General features: G+C 40.8%; 1 protein-coding gene across 1 annotated transcript; it reads left to right on the forward strand.

Annotated features, from left to right (window-relative positions):
- The first annotated feature begins 384 nt into the window (after positions 1 to 384).
- On the forward strand, positions 385 to 14,198 carry LOC127414274 (alcohol dehydrogenase 1-like). Its single transcript, XM_051652194.1, has 9 exons — positions 385 to 487; positions 1,259 to 1,360; positions 1,480 to 1,621; positions 10,814 to 10,901; positions 10,989 to 11,208; positions 11,807 to 12,067; positions 12,594 to 12,726; positions 12,824 to 12,962; positions 13,077 to 14,198. Exons 1-9 carry the CDS (start codon positions 470 to 472, stop codon positions 13,105 to 13,107), a joined length of 1,134 nt encoding a protein of 377 aa, XP_051508154.1. The 5' UTR covers positions 385 to 469; the 3' UTR covers positions 13,108 to 14,198.
- The last annotated feature ends 1,067 nt before the right edge of the window (positions 14,199 to 15,265 follow it).

A 15,265-nucleotide genomic window follows, 5' to 3' on the forward strand; every position in this document is an offset into this window, starting at 1 on the left:
GTTCTCTGTTTGCTTTTCGCTGCTGAATTCCACCAAAACCAAACCAAAACTCAGGAGATGGGAACATCTGGCAGTAGGGCAGTGGTTCTGCAGGTGTAGACTTAACACTTTTCAATCAGCTTTGGGAGTCAAAATGATTAAGAACACTTCTCAGTTCTGAGAGAAGTTTTAGCATCATTTTGCAGATACCACTTGGTTTGATATTTTGTTATCTTTTGCAGTGAAATACCTACATACAAGTGTGATTTATTTGGTCCAGATTTTTTCCCCCAGAATTTAAAGGGGCCACTCGAAATGTATTAGGACATGTCTATATCTTTAGTACATTCATCAGTCACATGTTTATTTCGGTAAAAGAGAGCGAGAGAAAGAGAGAGAGGGGTGGATTGCTTCATCTGTATAAAAATGAGCGCCAAAGTATCTCTTGCTTTCTTTGCATTGCAACACAGCAATACGACCACACTGGGAAATGGCCACTGCAGGGAAGGTTCGTAAACTTTATATTTGGTCTCTTTTCATTTGTGCATTTTGAAATGTTACTTCAGTCCCTTTACACATTTAAGCCTATTTCCAGTTGACCTATTGATCATCAGGGTGCAAATTTAAAATGCAAAGACAAATTTTTGTTTCTGATTTCTGAAAAATTCTGCTTTAGTAAAATCATTTAAAAAATGATTATGAATGGTATTGTTTTGAAAGCTTTAAGCGATCGTTTATAACTACCATAAGCAAAAACCAGTGACGAACAGCTAATGAACAAGAAAATAAACCAATGCCTAATATCAAATTCATGTATAGTGATAGCTTATTTGATTTTGCTGCAATACACAATAATGTCTAATTGACTAATCAGAATGCATCATAAAAAAAAGACTTCAGGATAGAGTTGGTGTCACATAAGTCTGATGCATTATTTGTATGTACTGTAACAATTATTTTTAGAAATATATATATTTTTAAAGTTAAAATACTTTTTCATATAGCCCTGTTTTCTATTGAATGGAAACTATTAAACCACACACACACACAAGGGTTCTAGTTCATAGTTATCTGCTACTGTGAAATCACAGATAGCTGTGACGACTCTGAAAACAGATGTTTCATGTTTCCATTGGCAAAAACAAACAGCTGGCCAAGCTCCAAATGCAGTAAGAGAGCAGAGAACTTGCAACCACTCAAACAAAGTGGTTACATAAACATCTAGTCGACCACTAGATGTCCAAAAACATACTGAGCCAACATTTTGTGTGTGCTTAAGGTGATTAAATGTCGGGCTGCTGTTGCCTGGGAGCCCAATGCTCCCCTGGTGATGGAAGAAATTGAAGTGGCGCCACCTCAGGAAGGAGAAATCCGAATTAAGGTTGGAAATGTTCTGTGAAGGTTGTTACATTCTCAAGCCACTGATTTGCAAAGCAGTTTGTAAAGCATATGATACTGATAACTTTGTAATGCTTAGCTAGGATTTTCCCTTTCCCATAGGTTGTGGTGACAGGCGTGTGCCACACCGACTTGTACCACCTGTTTGAAGGGCAGCAGAAGCGAGGCTTCCCCTCTGTGCTGGGTCATGAGGGGGCTGGGGTGGTGGAGAGTGTGGGACCTGGAGTCACTGGTTTCAAACCAGGTCACAAAATAATACCACATACGTGGGGTCCAAAACTGTAATTCTTGGATTCAAAATCTATTTTAAATATGAAATTAAACAGATGGTTTTAGGATTTTATTAAATGTTAAAAACAAAAAACATAATGACAGAAAATTAAGAAGAAATATGTACTGTAAGCTTCTGCCTTATTCTGAATACAAATCAAAAACACAAATGTGACATTGACCATGTTAATTAACTATATTGTTAGAAAAGTCATTCAGGTAATTTCTCCTTTTACCACATAATTGTGATCAGTGTTGGGAAAGTTACTTTGAAACTGTAGCTTCCCTCATAACTTAGTTAAACTATGGCCATGCTACACTTTTAACCCTCCTATTGTCTTAAAAAACTGCACCCTCCTTTTGTCCTTCGGATCATTTTTGACCCTTATTGAAAACCATTCAAAATGCAAAATTTCTTGCTTAGTGTACAACATCACTAAAGACCTCCCTTGATTGTGGTCCCAACGTTAATAATGATAGGAGAAAAAAATGGTAGATTCGAAATATTAATGGAGTAAAAATCTTTAAAGAATTAAAAAAAAAAAAAAACTTGGCTAGCATTGACAAAGGATGCCTCAATTTATGTTTATTTCAGTCACAGGTATTTTATATTATCTCAACTATATTACAACATTTTATGATTTATTCTGCTTGCAGAAAATCAACAGTGTACGTTTTAGAGTTAAAATTATAGTTCGTGCCTATTTCACAAATGAGTCTCTATTGTACTGCCTTTTCCAGCAGTCAAAATGGGCCCACTTTACACGTCCATTGCAACAAATCCATTTCTTCCCACAATTGTCAAACACTTTGTTGCAGTGTTACAGGGCTTTAGGAAGGTGCCATAATAGTTATTTGTGCTATCTAATGTTTTCATAGAAAATAACATTAAAGGTCTTTTATCACTGGGGGAACATTAGCTCCATTGTACCCTTTCATATAAAATCTGATTAATAAATATATTAACTACATATTACCTGTTTAAAACTGTAAAAAATACTCTCTCTGTGATTGTTTGGTTGTGTGGAGATGTGTCTGTGCACAAACCCAGTTTGAGATGAAATTATGCATTGTGTGGGAAAGATGCAGTACCCAGTGAAGCAGGTAGAGAACAGTATGAGGCTAGGGGCTGAATCTGAGAAATTTTGAAATATGTTTATGTCAATTTTGATTTATATATGTAAAAAAAAAAAAAAAAAAAAAAAAAAAAAGAAGAAGAAGAAAAAAAAAAAAAAAAAAAAAAGAAGCTGCATAACATCCAGAAAGTCTGCAGGTGAAAGGTCACAGCTGGTTCTTGCCATACGGGTCAAAACTGACCCATTCAGGCAATGGAAGGAACAAATGGTTTTAAATAGTTATTTCTTTTGAACAGTTATTCACAAAAATGAATTTCTAGACCCTCATTTGAACCCAGCAGAAGAACCGACCTAGAGCATGGAGCTGGTGGGTGTGTTTATTGAGCTGTTCAGGCAAGATCTCCCTCTTCTGGAATATTCAGAAAAGTTTTATCAAATTGCTGTGACAACCACAATAACTGACACCTACCTCAAATCCATCTATGGTATGGGACTAAACTACCACCGGAGTACAGCTCTTCTGGAGATAGGAAACCTCTCTTTTTGGGAATATGTGCAAGCAATGCTGGCGAGCCATTACCCCTCGATGAAGGCCCCTCTGCTTCCCGCTATGGTGGCCCCACTCTCTTCATCTTCAGAGCCTGCCATCACAGCCCATAATCCATGGCTACTATGGCTCCAGCGGTCTCCGAGTTCCCTTCAATGGAGACCACTTTCTCCTCAGCCTCGTTGGTCCTAGAGATCTCCTTCATCAAGTCTCCCATGGCTCCGCCCCTCAAGCCTCCCACGGCTCCACCTGCCAAACCTTCCTTCCTTCATCGAGCCTCCCACGGCTCTGCCTGCCGCGCCTTCCTTCATCGAGTCTCCCACGGCTCTGCCTGCCACACCTTCCTTCATCGAGCCTCCCAAGGCTCTGCCTTACGAGTCTCTCACAGCAGTACTCACGGCCACCCAGAAGAGGAGGAGGAGAAGGGCTCCTACTCCCCTATCACTGCCTGTGCTCACGACCACGGAGGTTGTTCCCGTCACTGCCAGTGTTCACGGCCACAAAGGCCGTTCCCCTATCACTGCCTGTGCTCACGACCACAGAGTTCATTCCCCTGTCACTGTCTGTGCTCACGACCATGGAGGTCATTCCCCTGTCACTGCCAGTGTTCATGGCCATGGAGGCCATTCCCCAGTCACTGCAAGTGCTCCTGACCACGGCGGGGACTCCTCCAGTTGTTCTGTCCACTCTCCCAGAGACTCCTCCTTCAGCAGTTCCATCCGCTCTCCCAGAGGCTCCACCTCCAGCTCCTCCTCCTGAATCTCAAATCCCTGATCCTCCAGCGGTTCTGCCCGCTCCACCTCCGGATCCTCCTCCTGGAACTCAAATCCCTGCTCCTCCTGCGGCTCTGCCCGCTCCACCTCCGGTTCCTCCTCCTGGAACTCAAACCCCTGCTCCTCCTGTGGCTCTGCCCACTCCCTGTCCTCTTCCCTGGCCTCCTGAATGTCCGCAGTCTCCTCCCTGGCCTCCTGATCATCCACAGGCTCCTCCCTGGCCTTCTGGTTGTCCGCCAACTCCTTGATGACCATCTGTCAGACATCCCATGGTGCCCCGGCTGCCCGCCTGATATCCCTTCCTCAGTACCATCCTCTTAATTTGGGCGTCAGGAGCCACCCCTTTTGGGGGGGGGGGGGGTGCTGTTATGAACTGTTCTGTGTTTTCCCCTGTCTTCAAGAAACTCTTATGTTGAAATCACCTTCTGCACTACATTTCCCAAGATACCCAGTCATCATCCTCACCTGTCCTCCATTATTGTGGTCAGCTGTTTTGCATTTACCTTCATTTTTGCCCCTATTTAGACCGTCATGTTCAGTTATTCCTTGTCTAATCTTCTTCATAGTAGCTTTGAAGCTAGTAGTTCCTTTGTTCTTCAAGCCTTGTGTTATGTGTATTTGTATATTCATCTTCTTCATTAAATACTGCATTTGGGTTCACTAACTACTCTCTCTCCTGGCTCATTGCTAACACTTGTAGTGTCAAATGTACACCCACCTAATCAATTTGCAAAGAATAGATTGTGCTTCACTGTGTTATTGTTGATTTGTGTATGCATTTATTGTATTTTTTTTACACATCGGCAGATTGACCACCCACACCAAGGAATGAATGAGTCAATGATGGCTCTGTGACATCCAGTCTATAAAATCAGACAAAAGTGTGAGGCAAATCTTGAAAGCACCAATAACACACAGTCTGTCTGTTGACAGACCAATCCCAGCATCCAAACATATAGAAGCACCGTCTCTCAGCAGAGAGAAGAACAGAGGTTCTGGCAAAAGCATTTTTGTGCGATGTGAAGAGATCTACGGCAGCTCGCCCGTATTTCTCCCACAACTGACTCACCACCTGAGGGTGAAGTCTCCATTCTCCATAAAGAGGATTCCCCCTGGACAGGAGATCCGCCCCCGTATTCATTGCTCCTGTAATGTGCGTCGCCCGTAATGAGAGAAAGCGTGCACTGCTCCACACAATCAGCTTTTGTACCAGGTTGTGTAGCCACTGTGAAGGCGTGCCCCCTGTCTGTTTATGTATGCCACTATTGTCATGTTTTCCAATCTGACTAGGACATTGTAACATTGAAGGAACTGTACAAATGCTATAAACACTGTCAGTAACTCCAGAAATTTTATGTGCACATTCTGTAGTGATGTGGGCCAAACCCCATTCACTATTCTGCCTTCGCACACCACGCCCCAACCTGTGAGTGACACATCTGTCGTCAACACTTTCCTTAGAGAGAATGCTCCCAAAGGGGTCCCCCCGTGAAGGAAAGCAGGGATTCTCCAGTGACAGAGAGCGAGCATCCCCTCTGATGTAATCCAGTCTCTGGGACGAATAAACCGAGAGAGAATTTTGAGTGTGAGCATTTTGAACTTGTACCTTCTAAGATATTTGTTGAGGTCTCGCAAATCCAGAATGGAACGGAGACCTCCTCCTCTCTTGGGGATGATGAAATACCAGGAGTAAAATCCCTGATGGCAGTCCTCCACTGGCATAATTCTTATTGCTCTTTTGCTCAGCAAATTGTCTATTTCCTTTTTTTAAATCCGAACTGACTCCCCCTCCGTTGTTGACATTAATGCACTGTTGAACACAGGTGGTTTTACAGCGAATTGCAGCCGATAACCCCGTTTTATCTTAGATAAAACCCAGGGATGAGCTGTGAATGCGCACCAACTTTCTGTGTGAACAGAGAGGGGCCCACTGAAGCTCATACTCGCTGATGGTGCTGCGGCACCATCTAGCGGCAGAGCTGGGGATTGCAGGTCTGAGTTCGGTATTGTTTTGTGATTTATTTTCACACACTGCTGTGCCCCTGGCCCACTACCTGGATGCACAAAGGAGATTATTATTTTTGTCACAAGTTTTTGTGCAAAATTTCCTACTTTCTCTTTTCTGACCCTGTGGGTGGAGAGGGGAGATGCAAACTGAGAGGCACTGGGGAAACTGGTGCCAACACTCCCATTAAATCGTTAGTGTATGAACTGTGTAAAACAAAACTTATGGTTTGATTCCCCTTCCGAGTCCTCTTGGCTGGAGGGGCAGAAAAAAACTAATTTCTTGAGGGAGTAGTGGAACAGAGACTCTGCAAGTGTTGTTCACCCACTCCATGTCCCAAACCAGAACACTGGTTAGGTCACCCATCTCTTCTTGTTCCCCTGAGGGTTAGACAGATGATGTTTGGCCACTGCCGCCATGAAAGAAGCCTTGCTTCTCGGCTGGGGCTGTGTCAGCTCTGCCCCCCCCCTGCCCTGTCTGCTGGGGCAGTGGGGGAGTCCTGGTCTGGGTTCTAAAACCAGATTGTCAACCTCTAAAATGGGTTGTGAACTCGGAATGTGACACCATAGCCCCGAAAAGGGCTTTCGGATCCACTGGGGCATAGAGGAAATCTGTCTTCTCCCTCTCAGACAGGCCAAATAGACCAAGAAAAATAGCCCGTTCGCCCACAATGGTGAGACCCATGCTGTGGCTGCAGCTCTGGACAGCCCCTCTTGACGTATGTAGATTGAGATCTGCATCCGGTGCACCCGCATCAATTTGTCGGCCCATCTCCTCCATCAACTTGGTCTGATATGCTGTGAGGACCGAGGTGGCGTTAAGAGCCCTTACAGCTAGCGCTGAATATCGGTAGATCTTTTTGTAAATTTAGGCCGACAATCTCTCCGTCCGTGCCAGCAATGAAGCATGAACAATTGAAAAGCCACCAGTTGATCAAGGTGAAGGTGATTCGCCACTGAAGCCTCGACTGGAGGAGGGATGGACATCCACAGATCCTCCATTTCGTACACATCCAACGTAGAGTAACCTTTAACAGGCACTCTGTGTGAAAAAGACTTGTCTCAAAACCGACGCATCTCCACGACGCACTTTGGGACAGTTGGAATAAATTGCTTTACCGTGGCAACACGAGATGGCAGCCATTGTACAGATCCCTCTCTGTACCCTGGCCTGTCTGCTGTGACAGCCAGTCGATGGAGAGCTTGGCTGCTGCCCTCCGACTCATCTCAATAAGGTCCAGCTCTCCTTGGACAGGAAAGGGGGACGCGTCCATCATGCTACCCGGCCGGGAAGAAGGAAGAGCGGGGAGAATGGCATCATCTTCATTTTCCTCACCATCGTCCACCAAAAGACAATAATCATCAGTGTCATCTTCCTCCTCCTCTTCCCTGTCCCCCACCAAAGGGGCTGATTCAAAGAGGGGAGGAAGATCGGGGGAGACTTCGTTCATGAGATCGCCCCAGCTGCACTGTCCTTGTAGCTGGGGTGGGGGGGTCTTTCTCCGCTGGTGGCGGAGAAAAATAGGGATCCTCAATATTCGACACCGCGATCCACACCCTCCTTTCCATAACTCTCCGTACGAAATGGGAACAATGCGGGCAACACTCGGAATTAGCAAGTGCAGCCTGTGCATGCATGACCCCCAGACAAGCGATACATAGCTGGTAGGAATCCTTCGGCGAGATCATAGATCCACAAGCGCATGGACGGGATGGATCATTCCCCTTCGATCTGCCACTCGGTGAGCTCGCAGTTGCCATGACAGAACCCAAACTCAATAACACAGAAGCAGTTCACCACAACGTGCCACTTGATTCTGTGTTAATCCTCTTGCCGTTGAGGTAGAAGCTATAAAAGCTTGAAACTCAGCAGAAAAAATGCAAACCCGCCTTGATGCACTGGTTCACGCCACCCGGAGAAAACAATATAATATAGCAGAAAATATATTCACTTCGACAGTGAATATACTCACAAAAAGAACCGCCATGTTCTGCGATGTACCTGAATGGCTTGCATGATGAACTGTTAAGCAACCACTTCTTATGTGTCCTACTGAGGATAGCTTCCAAAGATCTTCACAGGGAAGAGAACAAGAATGAAGTAGGCACCTATGACCAGCGGCGGGCCGTTCATTTAAGGCTAGGTCTTCAGTGTGATTCATGCCATTAAGAAAACAGTTTCACAATGAATAACACATACATTATGTCACGCTAACTAGTAATACCAATTGATATTTTAAAAACACGAAAGCCAGAACTTGAAACAACACTTAATGCTCAATCAAGCCTAATTTTAATTGCAGCATGACTGTTTTGTGAAATGAACGTCTCCCAAACAAACATTCAAAAATCATAATTTTTCATATGAATCTAACAAGGAGGTCTATAATACCTGGAAAAATATATCTAATAATATTTGCGATTTAAATGTTGCTTGCAAAACATTTTGTTTAGTCAGGGTACACGGTTATGCTGTTTTCCATTCAAGTTGGATGTGGGATATTCCTACTTGATATCTCCGACCATAAATGCAATCCATTCCACAATATTCGGAAGATGACGTTTAAGAAAACAAAACTGCAGTGCTCCCGTTAGCTTAGCAGGGGTTTGACTCTCATTAAAGATGTCTCCTAGCAACCCAACTGATAAACAATGCTTTAATGTTTTATACACCTGTTTCTTCAGGCATTTGTTAAACAAGCTTTAATATCATGTAATGTGGAAACGAACTCATTTATCGATATTACTTAATAAAGTGAATGTTTATCACTTACTTTGTATATCTCCCTGAGTGTTGCCATATTTGTGTGACATCATGCCCCTGCATCTCGGCGAAATCTGAGCTGAGGACTTCTGCACGAGCCTACAAGTTGTAATTCTGACTTCAAGATGCATTCCATTGCACTTTTCCTATAGGAAGTTGTAAAATCCGACTTTCCAAGTTGAACGGAACGCAGCACTACTTTTCAAAACTTGATCTGACACTGAATGCTCAAGCAGCCTAATTTACACTTAGAAAACTCCTGATGTTGCTATAACAAGGCAAAAAGCACTTACCAATTTACTTGAAGTGAAAATCAGTCCTCCTTTCCTGTTTAATAAATTAAGCAATAACACGATCATGCAGACCATCTCGTGTTTTTAAATCCATAAGGATCTCTTTCTCAACGGCAATACCAGCAGTGATGACAGCCGACTCGTCAGACAGCTTGATCTTACGCTTTTTGCTCTTGAATTATGTACATCACTTAAAGCATGATTGCGTCACTCAAGGCCAGCTAGAAGGCCTCGACCGGGACATAGCCTAAAGATCACACCCACCAAGAACAAATAAATCAATCTGATTGGCTGATGAATCTGACAATCTGACTTTAGTTGCCCATTAATTTGCACTGTTGAGGGATTCTGAAGAAATTCTGAAGGCCTGACGGGGTGGAGCTCAAACTCACGTGCTGCTTCGGCTTCGGGCATGTGATTTGTGAAACAGCCGTCACACTTTGCTTGTAAGCATCAAGGAATAAATTCTAACTGGATAAACTTTTCGTTTTTCTCTATTTGTTTGTAGATTAATTAAGAGTGGAACGCGGTTAAAAATACATAGGCAAAAAGGTGATTGAGAATGAAAGGATGAAAAATATTTATTTATTTGGCATGTTTGGCCAGCAGAGAAGGCTTTGCTGGCCCTGAGAAATCGCCACTGCCTATGACAGTGGTTTATATAGGGTGGTGGGACTCCCTCATCACTGCTGTGATTGGTCTGTCAGCTGACAGACTGGGTGTTATTGGTGCTTCCAGGATTCACCACGCCCGAGGCATTACCCATAGTGAGATAACGAATTAATGTTAGAAAATGAATTGTAATTTTTTGCTCCGGTTTAGAAGTTCCGCAACCTCCTTTCCAAATGGTAACCAGCTAAAACCAAATAAAAGAATGATTAATGATGTTCTTTTTAAAGTCAAAGTACTCTGTGCTAAGGGGTGGGTGAAATACCAATTGTTGTGTTGCCAGATCTCGCAAGAGAAACAAGCAGCCTGGTCCGGAAAAACAAGCCCAAAATAAGCCACTTGAATCACCAAAATAAGTGAAAATATGCATTTAAATGTTTTCTTGTGTGGTGGATTCAACAGCATAGAAATCGTAACAAGCATACAACTAATTAACAGTAATGTATAATTTTACAAACAGATCTGCTTCTCAGAATGCATCATATCTAACAATAATTCAGTGAAGACTTGGAAACAACTGAGAAATGTACTTTTTACCTCTAATAATGTTTTCCTTGTACCTGGATTAGCTGTGCATGTATATGTAGTAATTATACACTGTTGTTAAAAAGGTCTTCATTCAGAGAATGCAGCATCCACAACAAACAATGTGTGATACAGCAATTTCCTTCAGGATCAAAGCACATTTAATTTTTTCGGGCAATATGAAGTGGTGTAGTTCCAAACATATACTGTGATAAACCCTTTGGCCTTTGGTTTTATGAAAAAATTACAGGGAAAAAATGAACCATTTACAACCGATTACAAGCATTTAAAAATAACGTCTGAACTCTGGAACAACTGAAAATCACTTTATTCCCGTTTTCGGTTTTGTTCTGCAAAAAATGTAGTTAGTTTTCGGTTTTGTTCCTTGAACCATTTTTAGTCCCTGGTAGCATCACTGCTTTTAGTTACAGTACTTACTCCCAAACACTAAGTGTGACTGTAGATGCATTGCTGAGCATTGCTTAAAATATGTCTGCACCTTTTTTGATGACCAGGTGATAAGGTGATTCCACTCTTCCTCTCTCAGTGTGGAGAGTGCAGGTTCTGTAAGTGTCCAAAAACGAACCTGTGTGACCGCAGCTGGTGAGAAACACAAATGCACAACTATAATTTTTCACATATTTAATCTTCTTGCTTTTTGTAAGCTTTCAAAGTCTGTTTACCTGACAGGTCAAGCAAGTATTATGATGTGATGTCTGATCCCACCTCACGTTTTACTTGCCGTGGTCGGTCCATCTTGCAGTTCATGGGCACAAGTACCTTCTCTGAGTACACTGTCATAAATCAGATAGCAGTGGCAAAGATTCAGGATGATGCCCCACTCGACCGCGTGTGTCTGCTTGGCTGTGGCATTGCTACTGGCTATGGAGCTGCCATCAACACAGCAGGGGTGTGTGTGTGTACTTAATACCGTAAACAGACATGCTTAGTAATGTAGTTTGAATACTATGAATATACAGTCACCCCAAAAAGTTATCAGAAACATATATCACACTTTTATGAATGTCTTTGCATTACAGAACAACATAACAAACCTACAAGCACACTCAGTGAAAGGAGTTTGATTGGTTTTAAATGATTCATTCAATGTATTGTTCAAATTAAGACAAAAGTATTTGGACACTTTCTGATTGTTAAACGTTAGTGGGACATGTCCATAGTTAATGTGATCCACTTTCACGTGACTTGTGGATATTCTGCTCGGGCACCTGTGTGAATTTGAGGGGAACTGAATTCTTACATTCACTAAAATGACCATGGGACCAGTTGGTAAAAAGTAATTGCTAAAAAATTACTAGGAAAAGTGAAGTTAGTTTGAAGAAATGTGTGCTAATGCCATTTGGTTTGAAATGTTGTTTTCTAATGCCGTGACATCCATACATTTTTAAGTGTCATTTATGTGTCGCAAATCTTTTTGGGGCAACTACATAGTGAGTTGAATGTTAAGATGTATTATGACAGTAACTTGCTTGTGTTTGTGTGTAAAGGTTACTCCAGGCTCAGTTTGTGCAGTTTTTGGACTGGGTGCTGTAGGTCTCGCTGCAGTCATGGGTTGTAAAAATGCAGGAGCATCTCGGATCTTTGCTGTGGATATCAATGAACAGAAGTTTGAGAAGGCAAAGGTTTTCGGTGCCACTGATTTTGTGAATCCAAAATCACACAATAAACCCATCAGTGAGGTACTGGGAGAAATGACCAATGGAGGAGTGGACTTCTCATTTGAGTGTGTGGGCAACACAGCAGTAATGGTAAGAACAACGGTGCATGGACTTCAATACTGCACACTGAACATCTGGGATCAAAATTCTAATTTAAACCGGGGGAAAAACAAAAACGTGTAAAATAAGTTTTATGATTTTGAAAAATGTAAAACTAACATTATGATGTAAAATGAATATGAAATATTTAAAATTCTGCACTATTTCTAGGTCACTAATCAAATAGCTTTTGAAGCACATAAGATGCTCTTTCACAAATCAGGCTGGATAACATGGATCATCGGGTTTTGCACAAACTTGTGGAGTCCATGCCAGCTCAAGCGCATGCTGTCATTAAAACAAAAGGGGGACATCACAAATATTAAGAAATGATATAATTCATGTTAATATTAAACTTTTCATTGAAATTGTTATGCTGGTTACATATTTGTGATGAAAAAAATGGAAGTGTTTCTATCATGTGATCTCAGACTTTTGGTGCACTTATTTTCATCCTTGTTTAAAGTCTTTCAGTGCTTGTAACCTTTTTGTTTGTGAATTAATGCCATTTTCACAGAGGAGTGCACTAGAGTCATGTGTTAAAGGTTGGGGTGTGAGTGTTTTAGTTGGATGGACCGATGTGACGGACTTTTCTGCGCGGCCGATTCAGCTCATATCTGGAAAAACCTGGAAGGGATCTCTGTTTGGAGGTGAGCAGGCTTTTAGTTTATACCTTTTAATACTCTTGGAGAAGAAACTTGAGTACAGTATATGGCTATCAACACATTTTCTTTTTGTGTGATTAAGGATTTAAGAGCAAGGAGAGTGTTCCAGGGTTGGTGCAGGACTACATGTCTGGCAAAATAAAGCTTGATGAGTTTATTACCCACAACATGAGTCTGGAGCAGGTCAATGATGCCATCAATCTCATGAAGACTGGAAAGTGGTACATTTCTCAATCCATATCTTACTCTCACTTTTCAGCAGTTTGTATTTTTGTTTCTCAGGTTAATACTGTAAAAATAAAGTACTAGCCTAATCCTTTTTTCCTATCTTGCAGCATTCGAACCATCCTGAATATTTCCAAATGAGAAGCAAATCATCCAATCTCAATCAGGTTCTAAGCCAGTTATAGCCTAAACTGTTTAATTAACATTCCACGTTGCCTGAAATTATAATATATATATATATATATATATATATTTTTTTTTCTTATACAATATTCAAATATTTTGACCTGTTTTGTTTAATATTCATTTTCTATGAGGTTTGCAATTTTTGCAAAAAAAAAAAAAAAGGTAAAATACTTTGAGATATGTCTAATTACAGTGTAGAAACCTGAATTGTGTGGGTTTGTTATTTTCTAACAATACACATTAAATATGCATACAAATATTGACAATTAAAAACAATTAAAATGTATACAATAAATAAAAAATAAAAATCATATGCCAGAATGGGTAACATGATTGCAAATTTAGTCAAAATTAAGCTCACTCAGGGTTTGGGACCAAATGTTGATTTGTAGTTATTGATAAACTTACATTTCCCAAAAATTCAAGTGAAATATTTGTTTGTCCGTTGTATTTCTTAAAATATCTTTCAAGAAAATAAAAAAAAATAAAAAAAATAAAAACGGTTGAATAATTGAGCTTGATGAATGCAGTCAACACTACAATTTGTGCAAAGTTATGATGTTGTATGATTTAATTTGTTAGATACAGTAGAGAAGGTCAAGACCCCTGAGGTGAGGCAGGCCAAAATCACCACTTAAGGTGAGGTTTAAAATGCTAGGGTAATTTTATGTTAGGTAATAATTTATCAAACATATCTAATGGTTCTCAAAATAATAATAATAATAATAATAATAATAATAATAATATTGTCTCTTTACCATATTTCTGTAACAGCTGAATGCATTCAAGGATCTGTTTTAATAGCATACTCTAGCCCACTGCTTCATGAAGTGCTTTCACCTGCCTTTTTCAACAACTACCAATTTGTGCTAACCCAGCAAAATGTATATAAATCCATTATACATGGTTATGGAAGAATGCATGTAAACATTTGTATTACACGAAAATATTGCTTAATTCATCTGCAACACAACATCCTTCTGAAAACTTTTTCCAAGAAAATGTTATCTAATCTGTGGCAAATAAAAAAGAGACAAGCATGCAAATCCTTTCAAGTGCTTTTGTATCACCAATTTACAATGCTGTCAAAAACAGTTTATTTCACTCCTCTGAGTCAATGAAGACTCCACATTTGTCTTGCTTACATAATCATCATGGGAATGTTGGGAAGTACCCAAATATAAAGAATACAGCCAAGCATTCACCCTGCTGCTTTAAGTTATAACCTAACAAACAGACCCCAACACTGATGAACACATGAAATATTCTACAATATGTCTTAAATATCTTAAAATATTTGTCTGTCTCTGCCACTCAATTCAATCCCGACTAGCAGAAATGATTTCACAAGACTCCTGATAGCTACTGCACGTTGTCTTCTGGCCCCTGTCCTGCATTTTTTAGTTTTTGAGACAAACTGATGGAAAATAATTGGTCAGACTTACTGCAGAAACACAAGATGTCAGTTCAATCTTCTGAAACGCTTTCTGAAAGAGGTACAAATCGATCTAAAGTGACAGCCTGTATCTTGTACTCGGGTTAGAAAATTAAATGTGTCAGTGAAAAGCAGCAACAATAATTCAATACAGATGAATCCTCTTGGACGACTGCAAATCATTTTCAAATTTGCAGCTGCTTGGGCTTAAAGAAACAGTTCGCCCCAAAATGAAAATTCAGTCATACTGCAATTGACTATCATGCTGTTCTAAACCCCAATGTCTTGGGTTATTTGTTAATGAATATTTTTACCCTCCTATGGTATTTGGTCATTAATCCATTTTACTTGTTTATCTGAGCAGTACAAGACTTGGTGACTTTCCCTCCATTTGCCATCTGAACATACCAAATTTAAAATATAAAATAAAAAAATCAGTCACAATGCTAAACACACACTCAGAAATGAAGGGGTGAGACCACAACACACAATGCAGAACACACACACACACACACACACAGAGAGAAAACCAGGGCATCAGTAAGTGGAGCTCTACACAGCCATCTTTTGGTCATTTTTGGCATTCCAAGTCATCTGTTGTTTTCCAGCTGATGTTTACAAAAAAAAAAAAGACTAGAAAGTTTGAATTTGCAGAATGTTTATTCTGATCCTTCTGTT

The sequence above is a fragment of the Myxocyprinus asiaticus genome, chromosome 23 (genome assembly GCF_019703515.2).
Source record: "Myxocyprinus asiaticus isolate MX2 ecotype Aquarium Trade chromosome 23, UBuf_Myxa_2, whole genome shotgun sequence".
NCBI classification, from domain to species: domain Eukaryota; kingdom Metazoa; phylum Chordata; class Actinopteri; order Cypriniformes; family Catostomidae; genus Myxocyprinus; species Myxocyprinus asiaticus.